At 40.1% G+C, this 15,423-nt stretch overlaps 1 protein-coding gene across 1 annotated transcript in view; it reads left to right on the forward strand.

The window, feature by feature from the left end:
- Positions 1 to 14,609, forward strand: part of atp8b1 (ATPase phospholipid transporting 8B1) — a 32,218-nt gene extending 17,609 nt beyond the window's left edge. The window contains exons 10-30 of the mRNA XM_029515307.1: positions 465 to 623; positions 1,362 to 1,450; positions 1,571 to 1,761; positions 2,332 to 2,416; positions 3,756 to 3,879; positions 5,186 to 5,229; positions 5,692 to 5,848; positions 6,088 to 6,276; positions 6,902 to 7,014; positions 7,160 to 7,324; positions 7,515 to 7,626; positions 7,794 to 7,869; positions 8,306 to 8,438; positions 8,530 to 8,658; positions 8,751 to 8,907; positions 9,017 to 9,240; positions 9,895 to 9,978; positions 10,519 to 10,764; positions 11,025 to 11,163; positions 11,262 to 11,392; positions 12,899 to 14,609. Coding sequence (XP_029371167.1) covers positions 465 to 623; positions 1,362 to 1,450; positions 1,571 to 1,761; positions 2,332 to 2,416; positions 3,756 to 3,879; positions 5,186 to 5,229; positions 5,692 to 5,848; positions 6,088 to 6,276; positions 6,902 to 7,014; positions 7,160 to 7,324; positions 7,515 to 7,626; positions 7,794 to 7,869; positions 8,306 to 8,438; positions 8,530 to 8,658; positions 8,751 to 8,907; positions 9,017 to 9,240; positions 9,895 to 9,978; positions 10,519 to 10,764; positions 11,025 to 11,163; positions 11,262 to 11,392; positions 12,899 to 13,135 — 2,984 coding nt within the window. The 3' untranslated portion in view covers positions 13,136 to 14,609. The remainder of the gene's footprint in view (positions 1 to 464; positions 624 to 1,361; positions 1,451 to 1,570; positions 1,762 to 2,331; positions 2,417 to 3,755; positions 3,880 to 5,185; positions 5,230 to 5,691; positions 5,849 to 6,087; positions 6,277 to 6,901; positions 7,015 to 7,159; positions 7,325 to 7,514; positions 7,627 to 7,793; positions 7,870 to 8,305; positions 8,439 to 8,529; positions 8,659 to 8,750; positions 8,908 to 9,016; positions 9,241 to 9,894; positions 9,979 to 10,518; positions 10,765 to 11,024; positions 11,164 to 11,261; positions 11,393 to 12,898) is intronic.
- The last annotated feature ends 814 nt before the right edge of the window (positions 14,610 to 15,423 follow it).

The following is a 15,423-nucleotide window of genomic DNA, read 5'->3' on the forward strand; positions in this document are numbered from 1 at the left end:
CTCAGATTGCACCTTTGCAGAACTATGAACCTACACACACTTCTTGCAGAAGTGGTTGTTCTCTTTAAATTTACCCAGTAGAGGGCAAAATGTGGCTGAAGTTAATTGTGTTGGTCAACAGGACTCAGAGTACCTGAGGTTACTGATGTTGTTTCATTGGGCAACATTTGAGAGCAAAACATCACAACAGCCAGTTGAAAGATATAGATGACATGCATTTATTCATGGCCCTCTGAGAATTGGTTAAGATGATGTGATGTGAGGTTAAAGGTCAGCTTCACTGTGACATAATGTTTTACAAAAACATAATTCAATACTGTAACTCAGGAAGGAGAGATTACTTCCTGGTGGAGGAAAATAGCCACAAGCTGGTGACACTTTTACCCAAAGTGACTTAAAAACAGTAAACATTTTGTTAAGTTTTTAATCCTCAAGCTCCTTGTCTCTTTTCACTTCTGTCACAGCGCTGATTGAATGTGAAGAGCCAAACAATCGTCTGGATAAGTTCACAGGGACAATGCATTGGGAAAATAAGCGCTACCCTCTGGACCTGGACAATATGCTTCTTCGCGGCTGCAAGATCAGAAACACTGAGGAGTGTCGTGGCTTGGTCATCTTTGCAGGTGTGAATGCTGCTGCATTGCTGCTCTGACATCAGACTACCCTCTGAGACAACCTGTTAATACTTACAAACGCAGTAAAACGAATCAGAATAGACCTTGTTACTCTTATATACAAGTACAACGAAACTTGGACTGACATTCCTCTGTCTATTTTTGCTCTGAACCGTTTGTCTGATGGCAGTTAGTTAAAAACTGCAGAGCTCCTGGCTTTTTTCCCCTCATGCTGTTGGTCTAGTTGCTGTCCAGGTGTGGGAGCTCCATCCCAACAATGCATTGAGGAGTCTTCAGACCTCGCAGACCATACAGTTATGCTGTCTTGTATGGGTGCTATCGATGGTGGTTCTGTAAAAGTTCAGCTGCGCCTTCTGAGGGAGCTGTGCTCATTTCAGCCTCCTGACATAAACAAGACGAGAGCCCTGATAACTGATTTGAACAATTGTCTGGTTCCATCTTCCCCAGTTGGAGGATTTGCTGCTTTTTTTTCTCTAATTGAAATCGTAGGCTGGGCTTTTGGGTTATTGTATCGACAAAACATTAAAAGTGAGGATAAAGCCATGTAATTTCATAGAGATTTTACAAATTAATCAGGAAAAATAAATACCGCTGTTGATTAATAGATGCAACTGTAACTACTAATTTAATGGCATTGCATTGTATAGAAATAATTCAGAATATATCAGTGAGAATAAATTAGGACCGATGGATAACCTTCAAAATGTCTGTTACTTGTTATTGAAGGTGCTGACACCAAAATCATGAGGAATGGCGGGAAGACGAGGTTCAAGAGAACTAAGATTGACGAGCTTATGAACTACATGGTTTACACCGTAGGTTCAAGGCACTGCTACAGCTTGTTAATTGTTTATTTTTTTCTTTATATTAGTGGGTGTTTTTAACCACCACTCTGTTTCTCTCTGTGTTCACCCCCCACCCTACCTGGTCTGTAGATCTTTGTGCTGCTCCTCCTGGTGTCGGCAGGTCTAGCCATTGGTCACAGCTTCTGGTATGCAGAGATCGGCTCAAAGGCCTGGTATTTGTTTGACAACAAAAACCAGGACACCTCTCACAGAGGCTTCCTCAGCTTCTGGGGTTACATTATCATCCTCAACACCATGGTGCCCATTTCACTATATGTCAGGTCAGTGAAACCTCACCCACATACAACCAATCTAGGAGAAAGGGAGTTTTTTTTGTTGGTTGATAGTTTGTCCACAGAAAGACATAAGTAAAATTGGATTGTTATGATTCCCAGAATGTTCTGCTTTACCTACTTTGTCATTGGAAAATTTTATTTTCATAATTTTTAGGGGTGAATGTTTTTGGACCTTTGGGCACTTAGTGTGATTGTGTTGATTGATTGTGCATGAAAAAATGGAAAAGAAAGCAAAAAAACAAACCAAAAAAAGGAAATCATCTGCTTTTGAATTAATCTGAAAGACTGATGTTTGAGAGCAGTCAAAATGACACTTAATGTAATGATGTTTTAGATATTTTAAAACATCTGTAATAATTCTTTCTGATCAAGCAGCTTTGAATTTATTATTTAACATGTTTCTCGCAGAAAAACTGCAGACTGCTGCGTCTGTATACCCCAGTTAGACAAGAAAGTTAAAACAAAGATCTTATCTCTCTCTATCTACAATTATAATGCTTGTTCAGAAACTTAAGTTGTCAGTGTTGTCTCTCTTTTTCTCTGTTTGGTGTGCAGTGTGGAGGTGATCCGTCTTGGCCAGAGTAAGTTCATCAACTGGGACCTGCAGATGTACTTTGCAGAGAAAGACACTCCAGCTAAGGTGCATTAATACAACTTTTATCATGAATTTCTATAGTATTTCTGCCTGTTGGTCCATAAGTGCTCTGGGGTTTTCTTTCCTTTCTTTTTCTTTTTGTCTTTCCCTTTTTGTTTCTTTCTTTTGTCCTCATAGTTTAACACCACAAGGTGTCAAAATTGTATTAGACTGATGCACTTACAGTTAAATAATTTATTATTTCAGTGCGTGTCTGTGACCATCACCAGGCCTCCCTGGACGCTAGTTTTCTGATCTTTATTAAGTGGAATGAGCTTTATGTGGCAGGGAAGGCAGTGCTACACCTCAGTGAATACAGAGGGGAACAAAAGACAGAGAAGGTGTGGAAAGAGGACAGGGGAAGGGAAGCAGGTGGTGCTGGTAGGAACCAGTGGGGTGAAGAGTGCTGTGCTTTTCCTGTTATCTGACACAGGATTAAGACAGTCCAGAGGGTTTCTGTGTAGATCTGAGGGCAAATGGGAGTCAGGTAGGTGATGGTGTCCCAACAGAGGAGTCAAAGATGGTGTACGTAGTGATGGAATAACAGAACAGTCTTCCTGATGTGACCCAACCTGAGCTGGCAAGTGACACCACATATTCCCTAAAATATGAGTGAGACCGTCACCAGGACCCAGAGTCAGGTTAGAGGTCCCGGCTCCCCAGGTCCACCACCCTGATGCAGGAGCATGTGAGGTACCAAGACCAGCAAGCTACCGCAGCCACGTGGCACACTGCAGTCACTAGTGTTCCGGGCGGGCGACGGCAAACAATCCTGGACTGCCCAAGCAAGTGTACACCGAAAAGGGGCAGGAACACCCACCACCACCACCACCACCCTGCTGCCCACATCTGCCACCAACTTCACACACCTTCGAGCCCACCCAACATCCCCCAGACGAGCCAGAGGCACCCCACTGACTGCAGTGCCCCGGAAGGTGGACCCGGGGAAAGTGCCTGAAGGGGGAAGGACTGCAGGGGCGGAGGGCCATGGTGGACCCGTGCCCCCGACGCGCATGTTCCAAGGACACCACAGGAAGAGGAAACCCCACAATACCCAGGACGAACCCCCACTGAAATAATGTTGACTCCAATAAGACTCCTGGACTTTATCTTATACATTATACATACATACATTATCTTATACAGCTACTTATTATCAATAGACCTTTTTTTTTTTTTTTTTGCCAACATACTGATGGAATTTATTGGAAAAAAACAAACAAAGCAGTAATTCAACCTAGAGTTTGTTAAAATGACTTTCTAGTTGGAAATTAACTTGTTTGATGACTATATTCTTTTTTTGAGCATCATTTTAATTAAACCTCGAATCGATTCCACTCTTTAGGCCAGGACCACTACTCTGAACGAGCAGCTTGGTCAGATCGAATATATCTTCTCCGACAAGACTGGAACACTGACGCAGAACATCATGCAGTTCAAGAAGTGCACCATCGCTGGACGCAATTTTGGTACGTTCTCTATATCAATAGTGCTTCACCATTTAATGCCACTGTTTCTCCAAAATAGGTGAGCATATTCAATCGAGATGAAGAGCAGTTGTATCCTTGTATAACAATATAAAAAAAAACAACACAAACCAGTCATTTGACAGAATGTTGGCAACGAACCTTGACAAACATTTGCCAAGATAATTGTACTACTTGTAATGCTAACAGAAAACCTATATTACTACACACCTTTTTCGTCAGACATTTTCAGTGTAACGATGGCTTGAAAATCAATGTGATACCAAAGTGGTGGATATCATCAAAAGTCCAATCTCCACAATATTACTCTATCTTACACTCCAGAGATTTTCACGTATGTGACCTGATCATAACTCTGACAGATACCAGAGTCCATGGTAGCAATATCTACTTAGCGAGATTTGATGAATGTTACAGCCAGCCCTGTTTTCCCCTACTGTAGTGAATTAAATGACTAAAGCCATTAGGGAGGATGTTTTAGGGGTCGGAGTATTGGGGAGGCCTGGAAGGCAAAAAGATATGGAAGTGAGAGACTGTCCCCTGCTGCCCCTTTATTGCAAAGACAGCTTGTTAATTTGTGAAGCATCAATGTTCAAGAATTTTTCATGAAATCAGTGTCATGCACATAGATTAAATCAATGCAGGAAGTCTGTACACTCTGCCATCACTGTGCCATCAAAAAGACGAAGAATGAACCTTTAATGGTCCATATTGGAACCGGGTTCACTGTTGTGGAGTTAGATAAGATCGGAGCAAACAGACTTGGGTAAGAGAGACTAAAGATATAAGACAAAAATTTGTAGGAAGGGTAAGTGCTACAAACTGATCACTATCTCATAGTTACAAGGAAGAAAAAAGAGTAAAAACAAGCAAAACTAAAAGAACGAAATAAGATAACAGAGAAACGAAGTGATGATGAGAGGCTGAAGCAGAAAAAACACAAAATATTTACAAACCTTTGTAATTAATTAATGTAGTTATGAAAGTCAGGATATACTTTATCTCAAATGTTTCTGGCCCACTTTCAACCCTATGACAGCCAAATAAAACCTTAGCAGTCCACTTTTCATTTTAATCGTAACAACTGAACTTATGAACATCATGTTGGAAGCTCTTTTTGGCCTTTTACCAGGGTTTAAATCTTTTAGCACACAAATCAGATTGAGACACAACATATAGAAGGGTGACAGTCATTTGCAACATCTTTAATGTTATCAAAGATCTTGCTTTTGAAAATGTATTTAAACTGTTGCATCTCTTCATACTTGTCCGCCCTTCCTCTCCACAGGTGCCCCGACCACTGCTGAAGGAGTGACACTGGATCGAGGAAGGGTAAAATAACAAATACATTTGCATATGAAGATTATCTAAATGTGACAAATATTAGTTTGCGTCGTTTATTACAGAAAATGTCATATTGCCAAGCTATAACTGAGAAGCTACGTAGGCCAAAATCTATGCTGATACTGATAAACAAAGCAGAAGCTGAAAACAGTGGTGAGACAGAGTTACGGTTTGCATTATATTTGTCACAGTTTCACATCAGCCAGGTTTTGTAACTTTAAATTGTCCTGTCATAGTTATATATAGCCTATATCTTAATTAACCAATATTTTGTTTTGGACAACACAGTCTAATGTCACACTTTAAGCAATCTGTTTATTTCCACCCTAGGACATGAGTTAATAAAATGGATGATTCACAGCAGCAGCAGTTTTTAAACAGTTAAATCAGTAATAATCATTAATTATTTCTCGAGCAGTTTTCACATACAGTTTCCTCTTTTCTCATTAGCCGGTGGACTGGAGCTGGAACCGCTACGCTGATAGGAAGTTCCAATTTATGGATCATTCCCTGGTCGCCAACATCCGATCCAAGAAGGACAAAGAAGCTTCTGAATTCTTCAAACTGCTTTCCCTATGCCATACAGTCATGGTGGAGCACAAAGATGGTAAACCTACAGTCATTGTTTGGGCCAAAGTGGATAAATGTTGAGTGGAGCTAAAGTGGACCGAGTAAGATTCAACCATGTTGGCTGACTGTAAGAGGCTGCGGTCTGTCAGTCAACAGTTCCCCTAAAGAGGCTTTAAACAATACTGACATACTGTCATTCAACAAAATTACTCTATGATGACATGATTCAAAAGATAAACAACAGGGCTTTTTTTTCGGACACTTTGCATCCCTCAGGTGACCTGGTGTACCAGGCAGCATCTCCTGATGAGGGTGCCCTGGTGACAGCAGCCAGGAACTTTGGCTATGTGTTCCTGTCTCGTACCCAAGACACAATCACTATCAGCGAAATGGAACATGAGACGACATATGAAATGTTGGCACTACTCGACTTCAACTCCGACCGCAAGCGCATGTCCATCATCTGTAAGAGTGTACACACACACACATACACACAACTTTCAGTAAATTCACATGAAAACTTCTTGAGACTGCGTTAAAAACAATTTAAATATTTTGTTTGGACTCAATCTCACAGTATATTTCTTTCTAAAATACTCATGAAGGGCATTAAATGCATAATAATCCCTCAATAAAAATCATCCCAGAAAGATGCAAAATGTCCTCCTATTTGAGTGACCAGGTCTGTATTGAGAAAAGAGTGAATGATTTATTTTTTTTTTAACTATATGCTTATAACAGGAACTGTGTCAGAGCCTATGGTTTTTACAGTAGATATATTTTATTGACACCAAACTTGCTGTGCTTCACAATTGGGGGGGGGGAGTCAGCGCAACACGCAGTATAGCAGGCCAAATGGAATCAAAGACAAACCAAAAACAATGAATGCTAAAATCAGATAAAATGGGCATGGCCAACAAAATATATAGCAATCCGATGAAAACTCCATCTTACAAGTGTGTCTCCAAAAATTTTTTTTAAACTTATTTTAAGACTTATTTTACCTCAAAGTAACTCATTTTAAGTCTCGCATCAAGACCAAGAAGTTCAAAGACTCCCCTCTCTTCTCTTCTGTTCATCTGTTCTTCAGTGAAATTTCCAGATGGGCGTATTCGTCTCTACTGTAAAGGAGCAGACACCGTCATCTATGAGCGACTTTCCCCCAACTCCAGATACAAGGAAGTTACCCAGACTGCTCTGGATGTGAGTGCTTTATTCTGCAGCTTTATACTGATTTGCATCAGTGTGTTCACTGTGGCTCATAGCAGCAGGACACGTTTGCCTGTACAGCAGCAGTCTGTTTCTGTGGTGGGAAACAAGGCCTGATACGTGATGACCTACATTGCAGATCTTTGCCAATGAGACCTTGCGGACACTTTGTCTGTGTTACAAAGACATCAGGAGTGAAGAGTACGAAGCCTGGTCCAGGAAACATAAAGATGCCCAGGTGGCCTTGACCGACCGGGAAGCCGCCCTCGACCACGTATATGAACAAATTGAGAATAATCTTATGGTAAGTGGGAAGGAGGGAGCATTTCTGTGACAACTTTATCAAGAATGAAGCATAATGCCTAAGAAAAGTGTATTGCGTATATTAAAATTTTTCCACCGACTTTCAACTACTAAATATGCATATTTTTGCCACAAATAAGTTAAAACAATGAACCTCAGTTTGCTCTAACCAGTACTGTTTATTTGTCAAGCTGATTGGTGCAACGGCCATTGAGGACAAACTGCAGGATGGGGTGCCAGAGACAATAGACAAATTGGCAAAGGCAGACATCAAGATATGGGTCCTGACTGGAGATAAGAAAGGTACCACCTAGCGAAACTACAGAGAAATGTCTGTCATGCTATTACACGAGCAGCCACAGCTTGATGGGGAAAAGAAGTGCCAATGGTTCAACAGGTGGTCTGTAAGATGCATGAAAGTGGACTGAACACTAAATATATTATTGAACTGTTTTATTCTCTTTCCACAGAAACAGCAGAAAACATTGGATATTCCTGTTCACTTCTGACAGATGACATGCAGATTCACTACGGCGAAGACGTGAAGTGAGTTCATAAAAATTCCATACAGTGTAAAACCCTTCTATAAATGTTATCATAATATAATCATTATTTAATTTGTACACTCCTTAATGGTTCTCTAAACGGGACCATCATTTAACATCATGCTGTGTTGAAGAAGACGAAGTAAAAGATTGACACCACAACTTCACGTCATTGGCTTTGCTTTTTACACAGTGTATGCTCTGACTACAAGCCACAATCAAACAGTGATCAATTTGCACCATAGAAATAAGGATATATGAAATAAAACAAGAAAAATCTCTGGTTCACTAAACTGTCAGTCATGTATCTGGTCATTTTACAGTTACAGTTACTGTAAATATGACTGTGAGTATATAACTTTATAATATAACTTTGAGTTACAGATGATGGGTTTGTTATTTACTGCATGATGTTTTGGTTGCATGCGTTCTTCCAGTGAGAAGCTGAGGATTCGGCAGGCCAACAGGAGGACTGAGCCATCAACTTTTGGTCGAGGAAAAAAGAAGCCAGCTGAGCCTTTCTTTACCCAGCCAGGAAAAAATGCTCTCATCATCACTGGAGGATGGCTGGTGGGGGCCAGTCACTGTAAATAGTTCTGCTTAAAGGCTTGGCAAACATTCTAACCCAAAATTAAAATTCGTTCTGCAACTATTTTCTCAGAATGAGATTCTGTATGAGAAGAAAAAGAAACGTCGTCGTCTCCGACTACGTCGGCTAGGAAAACGACCGCCTCCCAGCAACCCTCAGGACGGCCAGCCAATGAACGACTGGGAGAAAGAGATGAGACAGGTGCACCTCTGATCATGAGTATATGAGTATGTCCAATAGAGATCCTCCTTATGATGGTGTACATATAGCAACTGTATTTGTTTTCCCTGTAGAATGACTTTGTGGACATGGCCTGTGAGTGTGAAGCAGTGATCTGCTGTCGTGTCACACCAAAGCAGAAGGCCAACGTTGTGAGTTTGGTGAAGAAGTACAAAAAAGCTGTGACCTTGTCCATTGGAGATGGAGCCAATGATGTAAACATGATCAAAAGTAAGTAAAGAAATAGATTTTGTCAATGTTAAATGACACATTCTGCCCTGCTTGTAACAAGTCCCCGTGAATGTACTCTCATCTCTCTTCCTGTTGTCCGTTTTCTCAGCTGCAGATATTGGTGTAGGTATCAGTGGACAAGAGGGGATGCAGGCCGTCATGTCCAGCGACTATGCCTTTGCTCAGTTCCGTTACCTGCAGCGCCTCCTGCTGGTGCATGGACGCTGGTCCTACATCCGAATGTGCAAATTCCTGCGTTTCTTCTTTTTCAAGAACTTTGCCTTTACTCTGGTCCACTTCTGGTACTCCTTCTTCAATGGATACTCATCACAGGTAAGTAGTATAATTATAATTAATAGTAGTAGTGGTAGTAGTAGCATACTCTTATTCATGTAGCGACAAACCTAATCACAAACAGTTGCTTCAGGCCCAAGAGTGCAATGGAGTCGGTGTAGTTAACTACAAAATAAAAGCTTGAGAAAATGTGGGTCGTTTTTGTGACAACAATGATTTAGTTCGGGTATTATGAGCAGTTATACTGAAGGTGTATAATTGAAACTTCCAACGGTTCTGTTGTTTGCTTTACAGATGTCTGAAATAGCAGATGTGCACTGTTTAATATGGAAAATGTATATTATTTTACAGATATTAAATTCAACATCTTTTAAAAATAAAATATGAATTAATTTTGTGCAATTTATGTCAATATTGCATTCATGACATTTTCACCTGTGGGTGGAGCTCAAGGAAAGGAATAGGGTTAGTAATGTTTAGGACCATGAACTGTGACCATATTTTTGCTCTGGGTGAAAATAGTTATTTTCCACTAAGACCCTCAAAGTGGTTAGACAAAACGAATCATAACAACATCCATTTTTACTTACATAGCTTTTCATTACACAGCATTGTCTCCATCAGTGGAGGATATTGTTTGTTGACTTTTTTTTTTTTTTTTTTTTTTTTTTTTTCTTCTTCCCCTGTGTCTAGGTCGCCTATGAAGACTGGTTCATCACTCTCTACAACCTTTTTTACAGCAGCTTACCTGTTCTACTAGTCGGACTTCTGGATCAGGTAAAACCCTTTATCCTTGACACAATAAAGTTTCAGAAAAGGTTATCATCAGCTGTTATCGAGACAAAGCTATAAACTAGAGGTCGCAGTCACATTCCAAACTCTGGCTCAAGCTGCAGGATCACTGGACTCTTTGTAATCGTGTTTTAACCCTGCTTTTACTTAAGAACCTTTTCCCTTTATTGAATCGACAACATGAAGCGAGCCGCCCCCCGACTCCCATAGATATATGGATGGAATGGCTTTTATCTTGTGTTATCGTAGTATAATATTATAGTCTGGATGTTAAATATGTCAATGCATTTATGTATTTACATTTATTTTTCACCAATGTTTTCTCTACAGATTCAATTAAAAAATTTGAATTTCCTTTTTTTTTTTTTTTTTCACAATTATGTCTTATGCCATGTATTGTGATGAAACATTGAAATCTTACACTTCATTGTATTGCAGGCTAGGAAACCAATTAGAACAATTCATCTAGAATGCTGTTAACTGATTCCATCATCTTCTTCCTCTTCTTCCTTTCTCCAACTGCAGGATGTTAATGACAAACTCAGCCTGAAGTTCCCTAAGCTCTACCTGCCTGGCCAGCAGGGGACATTGTTCAACTACAAGAACTTCTTCATCAGCTTATTCCATGGCATCTTCGTGTCACTCATCATCTTCTTCATCCCCTACGGAGCCTTCCTGCAGACCATGGGGCAGGATGGAGAAGCCCCTTCTGACTACCAGTCCTTTGCCATCGTCACGGCTTCGTCACTGATTTTTACGGTCAACCTGCAGGTTGGTCAGACATGTTAAAACCTCATAACAACAAAATTTACATGGGCATTTGGTTTCAGTTGTTAAGGAATAAAAGATGTTAGTTTTAAGTTAATAAATGAAAAAAGAAATGGCAATCATATTAGTGTAGAGTAAGATGTTTTTTTTTTTTTTACCAACTGTAAAGGTATTAAAGAAGAAATGTGAGAGGGAAAAAAAAGCACAGAGGATGTGGATATCATGAATTGTGGTATTTCTGACTTGATCCTTTTATTTGTCAGATCTCTCTGGAAACCTCCTACTGGACCTTCGTCAACTGTTTTGCGGTTTTGGGCAGCATAGCCATTTACTTTGGCATCATGTTTGACATCCACAGTGCTGGAATTCATGTCATCTTCCCTTCAGTATTCACCTTCACTGGTCAGTCCTCCAAAACAGATGAAGTTCCTTCTTAAACCTGCTGTCCTCTCTACATTCCAAGTATGTTGATATGGTGTTGATATGGTTTGTGTTTGTAGGTGCAGCATCGAATGCTCTGCGACAACCTTACCTGTGGCTGACCATCATCTTGACTGTGGGCATTAGCCTGCTTCCTGTCGTTTGCATCCAGTTCCTACATAAAACCATCAGGCCATCAGTAGGAGACAAGGTGAGACCCATTGCAGTCTACCCTGCAGCGACGCGGAATAATGTAGATTTTTTTTTCTTCCTTTTTGAAGGGGGTTATGATAATTATCTCATAAATCAAATAATAGTAATAAATAATAAAATAATAAGAGTTGCAATTCAGTTTGTTCAGGAAGGAGGGAAAGTTAATAAGATAATAAGGAAGCAAGGCAGCTTAGAGGATGCTAGTGACTGGGAGATGCAGGTGGATTTAGGAGGAAAGCTTGTTGTTCTCCAGGAAATAGCCTGCACAAAGCTAAGGCCACATAATTTTGTGATCTAGGAGTAGAAAGAGAGTATGTTTCATAGAGCTGACTGTGCCATGTGAGGATTCAGTTGAAGAAGCATATGAAAGGAAAAAGCTCAGGTATGCAGATCTAGGTAAGGATGCTGAGCAGTGAGGATAGAAGGTTAGGATTTGTCCAGTGGAAGTAGGATGTGGAGGGTTTGTAGCAAGATCTGTTGTTGCTTTGTCGAAGGAGTTAGGAGGAAGGGGACAGAGTGTGAGGAAAATAGCGAAGGAAATGTCAGATGAGGCAGTAAGATCCAGTCAGTGGATTTGGGTTAGAAGAAGTAATAGTAGCTGGGGGCCCAGCAGGGGGAGCTCTTAAGATAGACAGACTCAAGGGAGAAGCAGAGGAAGAAATCCAGGTAGGGGAAGTGTATTTAAGTGGAGGGTGTGGCATGTTTAAGCCTCTTTGTTACCATGCGGTTAGTCCAGGTGTGTTGGCCTGTGTTGGTATGTTGGTTTTGTTTGAGTATAGGACTGTTCAGGTGAGTTTAGTTGCTGAATCTGCTAGTGTAGCTTGTATTGCCACCACCTCCTGCACCCTCTATACTTTCATGCCCTCTACTTGAACCAGGGTCTGTATCCCATCCCTACTTTTATTTCCACCTCTTCTATTTCTCCCCCCTACCCGAACCAGGGTCTGTATCCCCAAAACACAAATGAAAGGAGGTTCCCACCTGATGACCCCAAAGACATGATAGCTATCACCGCTCAGTGGCCGAGTTGGATATTATCTGTAGGGAACATAGAGCAGGGTGAAAGTTTGTTGCTAGGAAGGTAATCACTGAGTCTGGTCCATTTTTTTGTCCTACAAGTTTCTTGTTTTTTCTAAATGGATAAATAAATGGCTTTAATTCTATTAAAGTTGTTTTTCTTTTTGTTGAACATACATCACTTCTTGGGGGTGATGGGCGGAGGCTAAATACATCTAAAACCTTGTCAGTACAGAGAGCCAGAATTAGCAGTACCACAGTTTGAACTGTAGGACCTGACAGCGTCAATAATCTGTTAGAAGGGATTCTTTATAATTTTTTTATAATCTGTTAAAAAAGAACAGCATGTTAACAGCTCAGCACTAATATGTGCCAAATTAATTTTCTTCACTTTTAAAATTCCCCAAATAAAATTTTGGGTCCAAATAGGGCATGATTTAAAAACCGCTTCTTTATTTTTACTGACTTAGTTTTCATCATCCACCAGGTCCATAGAAACCGGAAGAAGTACGAGATGGAGATGGAAGAGGAGGAGAGGAAGAAAAAGCCGCCAGCCTTCCAGCGTGGCCGTCAGTCCCGACGTTCCACCTACGCCTTCTCTCATTCCCGTGGCTATGCTGACCTCATCTCATCTGGGCGGAGCATTCGGCGGCGCCCGCCAATCCGCACTGAGCCCCAGGACAGTATCAGAGAGGTTCCCCAGAGAGAGGCAGAAAACATCTAAAGGAAGCAGCAGTAGCTAGAGGCAGTAAATATTTGGCAAAGAACGCTCGATTTGTCTTCATTTTCATCCAGAGTCGCTGCTGAACTGTATATAAGGAATTCTGCTCAGAAATAACAGCAAGTCAGACTTTAAGTTAACCTTTTCTTTTTGAGGATTCAACAAAATAAAAGAATCAGCCACCGCTGAACTCATTTAGCTTTTAGAAACCAAATGATGATCTTATGTTTCACCAGCACGTTGAGCAAAGAGTCGAATGAAGCAATGCTGAGTATGTTTTTGCCTCAGTCTGAGTACATAACTCCTCTTTTATGCACAGAAGAAAAAAAAAAAAAAAGCCGAGCAGACGACCGCCGTTACTGGGGTTTGAAGTCACACTGGGACTGTGTGACTAATAATGTTGTTTAACTCAGGATTTTTAATAAGAGAGCCTTATTTTTTTTTTTTTTTTTTTTTAGCCAGTGTGTTCCTGCTCACCTCTCCTGTGATGGGTGGGGAGAAGTCTTGTGCTGTACTATGACACTTAGTTCACATTTATAGTTTTAGCCCAAGCATTTAATTAGGTATGATACTGTTTTAATAAGATATATAAAAAAAAAAAATAGTCCTGTTAATTTGTCCATTGGTTCAATAAAATCAAACACCAGTTTGTTTAGTTTTATTTCCATCCATTGAACCCAAACTGTTCCCTTCACCTTAGAACTGATGGGCTAAAGCTAAATGTATCAAGGTGTCTTTTTTTTAATGTTTTAATATAAATAATGGTGGGATGTCATTATTCCTGTCTATGCAAGGTTTGTTTTTGTTATAAAGTGTCTTTATTTAAAGGTAAGTTGTGAATACTGGCCTCTCCTCTGCTGTATAAATTATCCCAAGTGTCCTTACAAATGGGTGTTGGGTGGGAGTGAGTTAAACATACCTGTTTCTAACCTGGATCCTAATATTATTGACTCTATACTCAACAATCTTATTTTTTTCTTTTCATGAGGAAAAAAAAAAAGCTGCAGGGAGCTCAAATGTGTCATCCAACAGCAGCATAAATTTAAGATTTGCATCTCATTGAGGAAGAAACACAGGATGGAGGTCTTGGTTCATCATCATCTATGATTCATGTGTTTGCCTTTTTTCGTCAGAACACGTTCCTTAAGTTTTAATTTAGTTTATTCTGAGCGTGTGGGTGACTCACTGGTTGTTTATATTGAACCCAAAGAAGACATTTGTGTTTCTTCACTCATAATCTGATGGACAATGCCAAGCCAAAACCATCATACCTGTTCTCTTCTGTTATTGTATCCACTTCACGCTTCATTCCCTTTAGTGTTACTGTACAGACATCGTGTCTTTTATTACTGAATGAATGGATGCAGAGGGTATGACTGCAGTTGTTTGTAGAGTAGCAACAGCAGTTTGCGCTCTGTTATTTGATGGTATTTTATCATGTGATTGTTAATAAAAGCCAAGGGCATATTTAGCAATCTGAGGTCAGTCTTACTGTGGGGAGTTTTGCCTCTTGTTTTATTTTTTACTTTATTGGTTGGAAGTTATTGTGAATAACACCTAATTAAATCCGATTAATATTGGCAACATGATTTTTGGAGTGGTTAGCATGCATGCTGCATTATCACAGCATTCCATGTTTGAATCTGAACTAGAGACCAATGCTGCAGGTCATCCACCTCTCTTACTCCCTACTAACCCTAACCCTTTTCTGCCACTTACTTTTGTTGGGATAATAAGGATATAAATGCTAGTCATACTTTAATTGCTTTACTTTTAAATTACTGATTAATATTCATGTTGTATTGTATGGTAGTCAGGATTGGTGTTTTATTAAAAATCAATCGACTGATCATTTTAAGAGGTGTAAAAAGTACAACTCACATCAGACAGAAGTACTGGATGCATCCTCTGGGTGTCACTGCAGGACTGTCGGTCTCTGTTGGCTCTGCCCTGACTAGTTTGATTTCACACATCAATCTGTGACTGGTTCACATAGCTCCTAAACATCTGAACACAAACATTTTAATGTATGAGTGTGATTGCTGTACATCTAGCTAGACCCTCTATTGATTAAGGATTCTTCAACAGAGTCCTAACTTGTATTTAAACCACCACATGGAGGTCACATCACCTGCACTGACTTTGTGATCCGGTTCTGCTTTTAGATAGTCTGAATAATAACAAGAAAACAAACAGCAACAAAACAAACTGATTTGCCATTATTAGTGTTCTTGGGTACATTCTCATTCATTTCCAGAGCTGCTTTAATCCAGACTTCCAAAGTCGAATTA

The sequence above is a fragment of the Echeneis naucrates genome, chromosome 12, assembly GCF_900963305.1.
Source record: "Echeneis naucrates chromosome 12, fEcheNa1.1, whole genome shotgun sequence".
NCBI lineage: Eukaryota > Metazoa > Chordata > Actinopteri > Carangiformes > Echeneidae > Echeneis > Echeneis naucrates.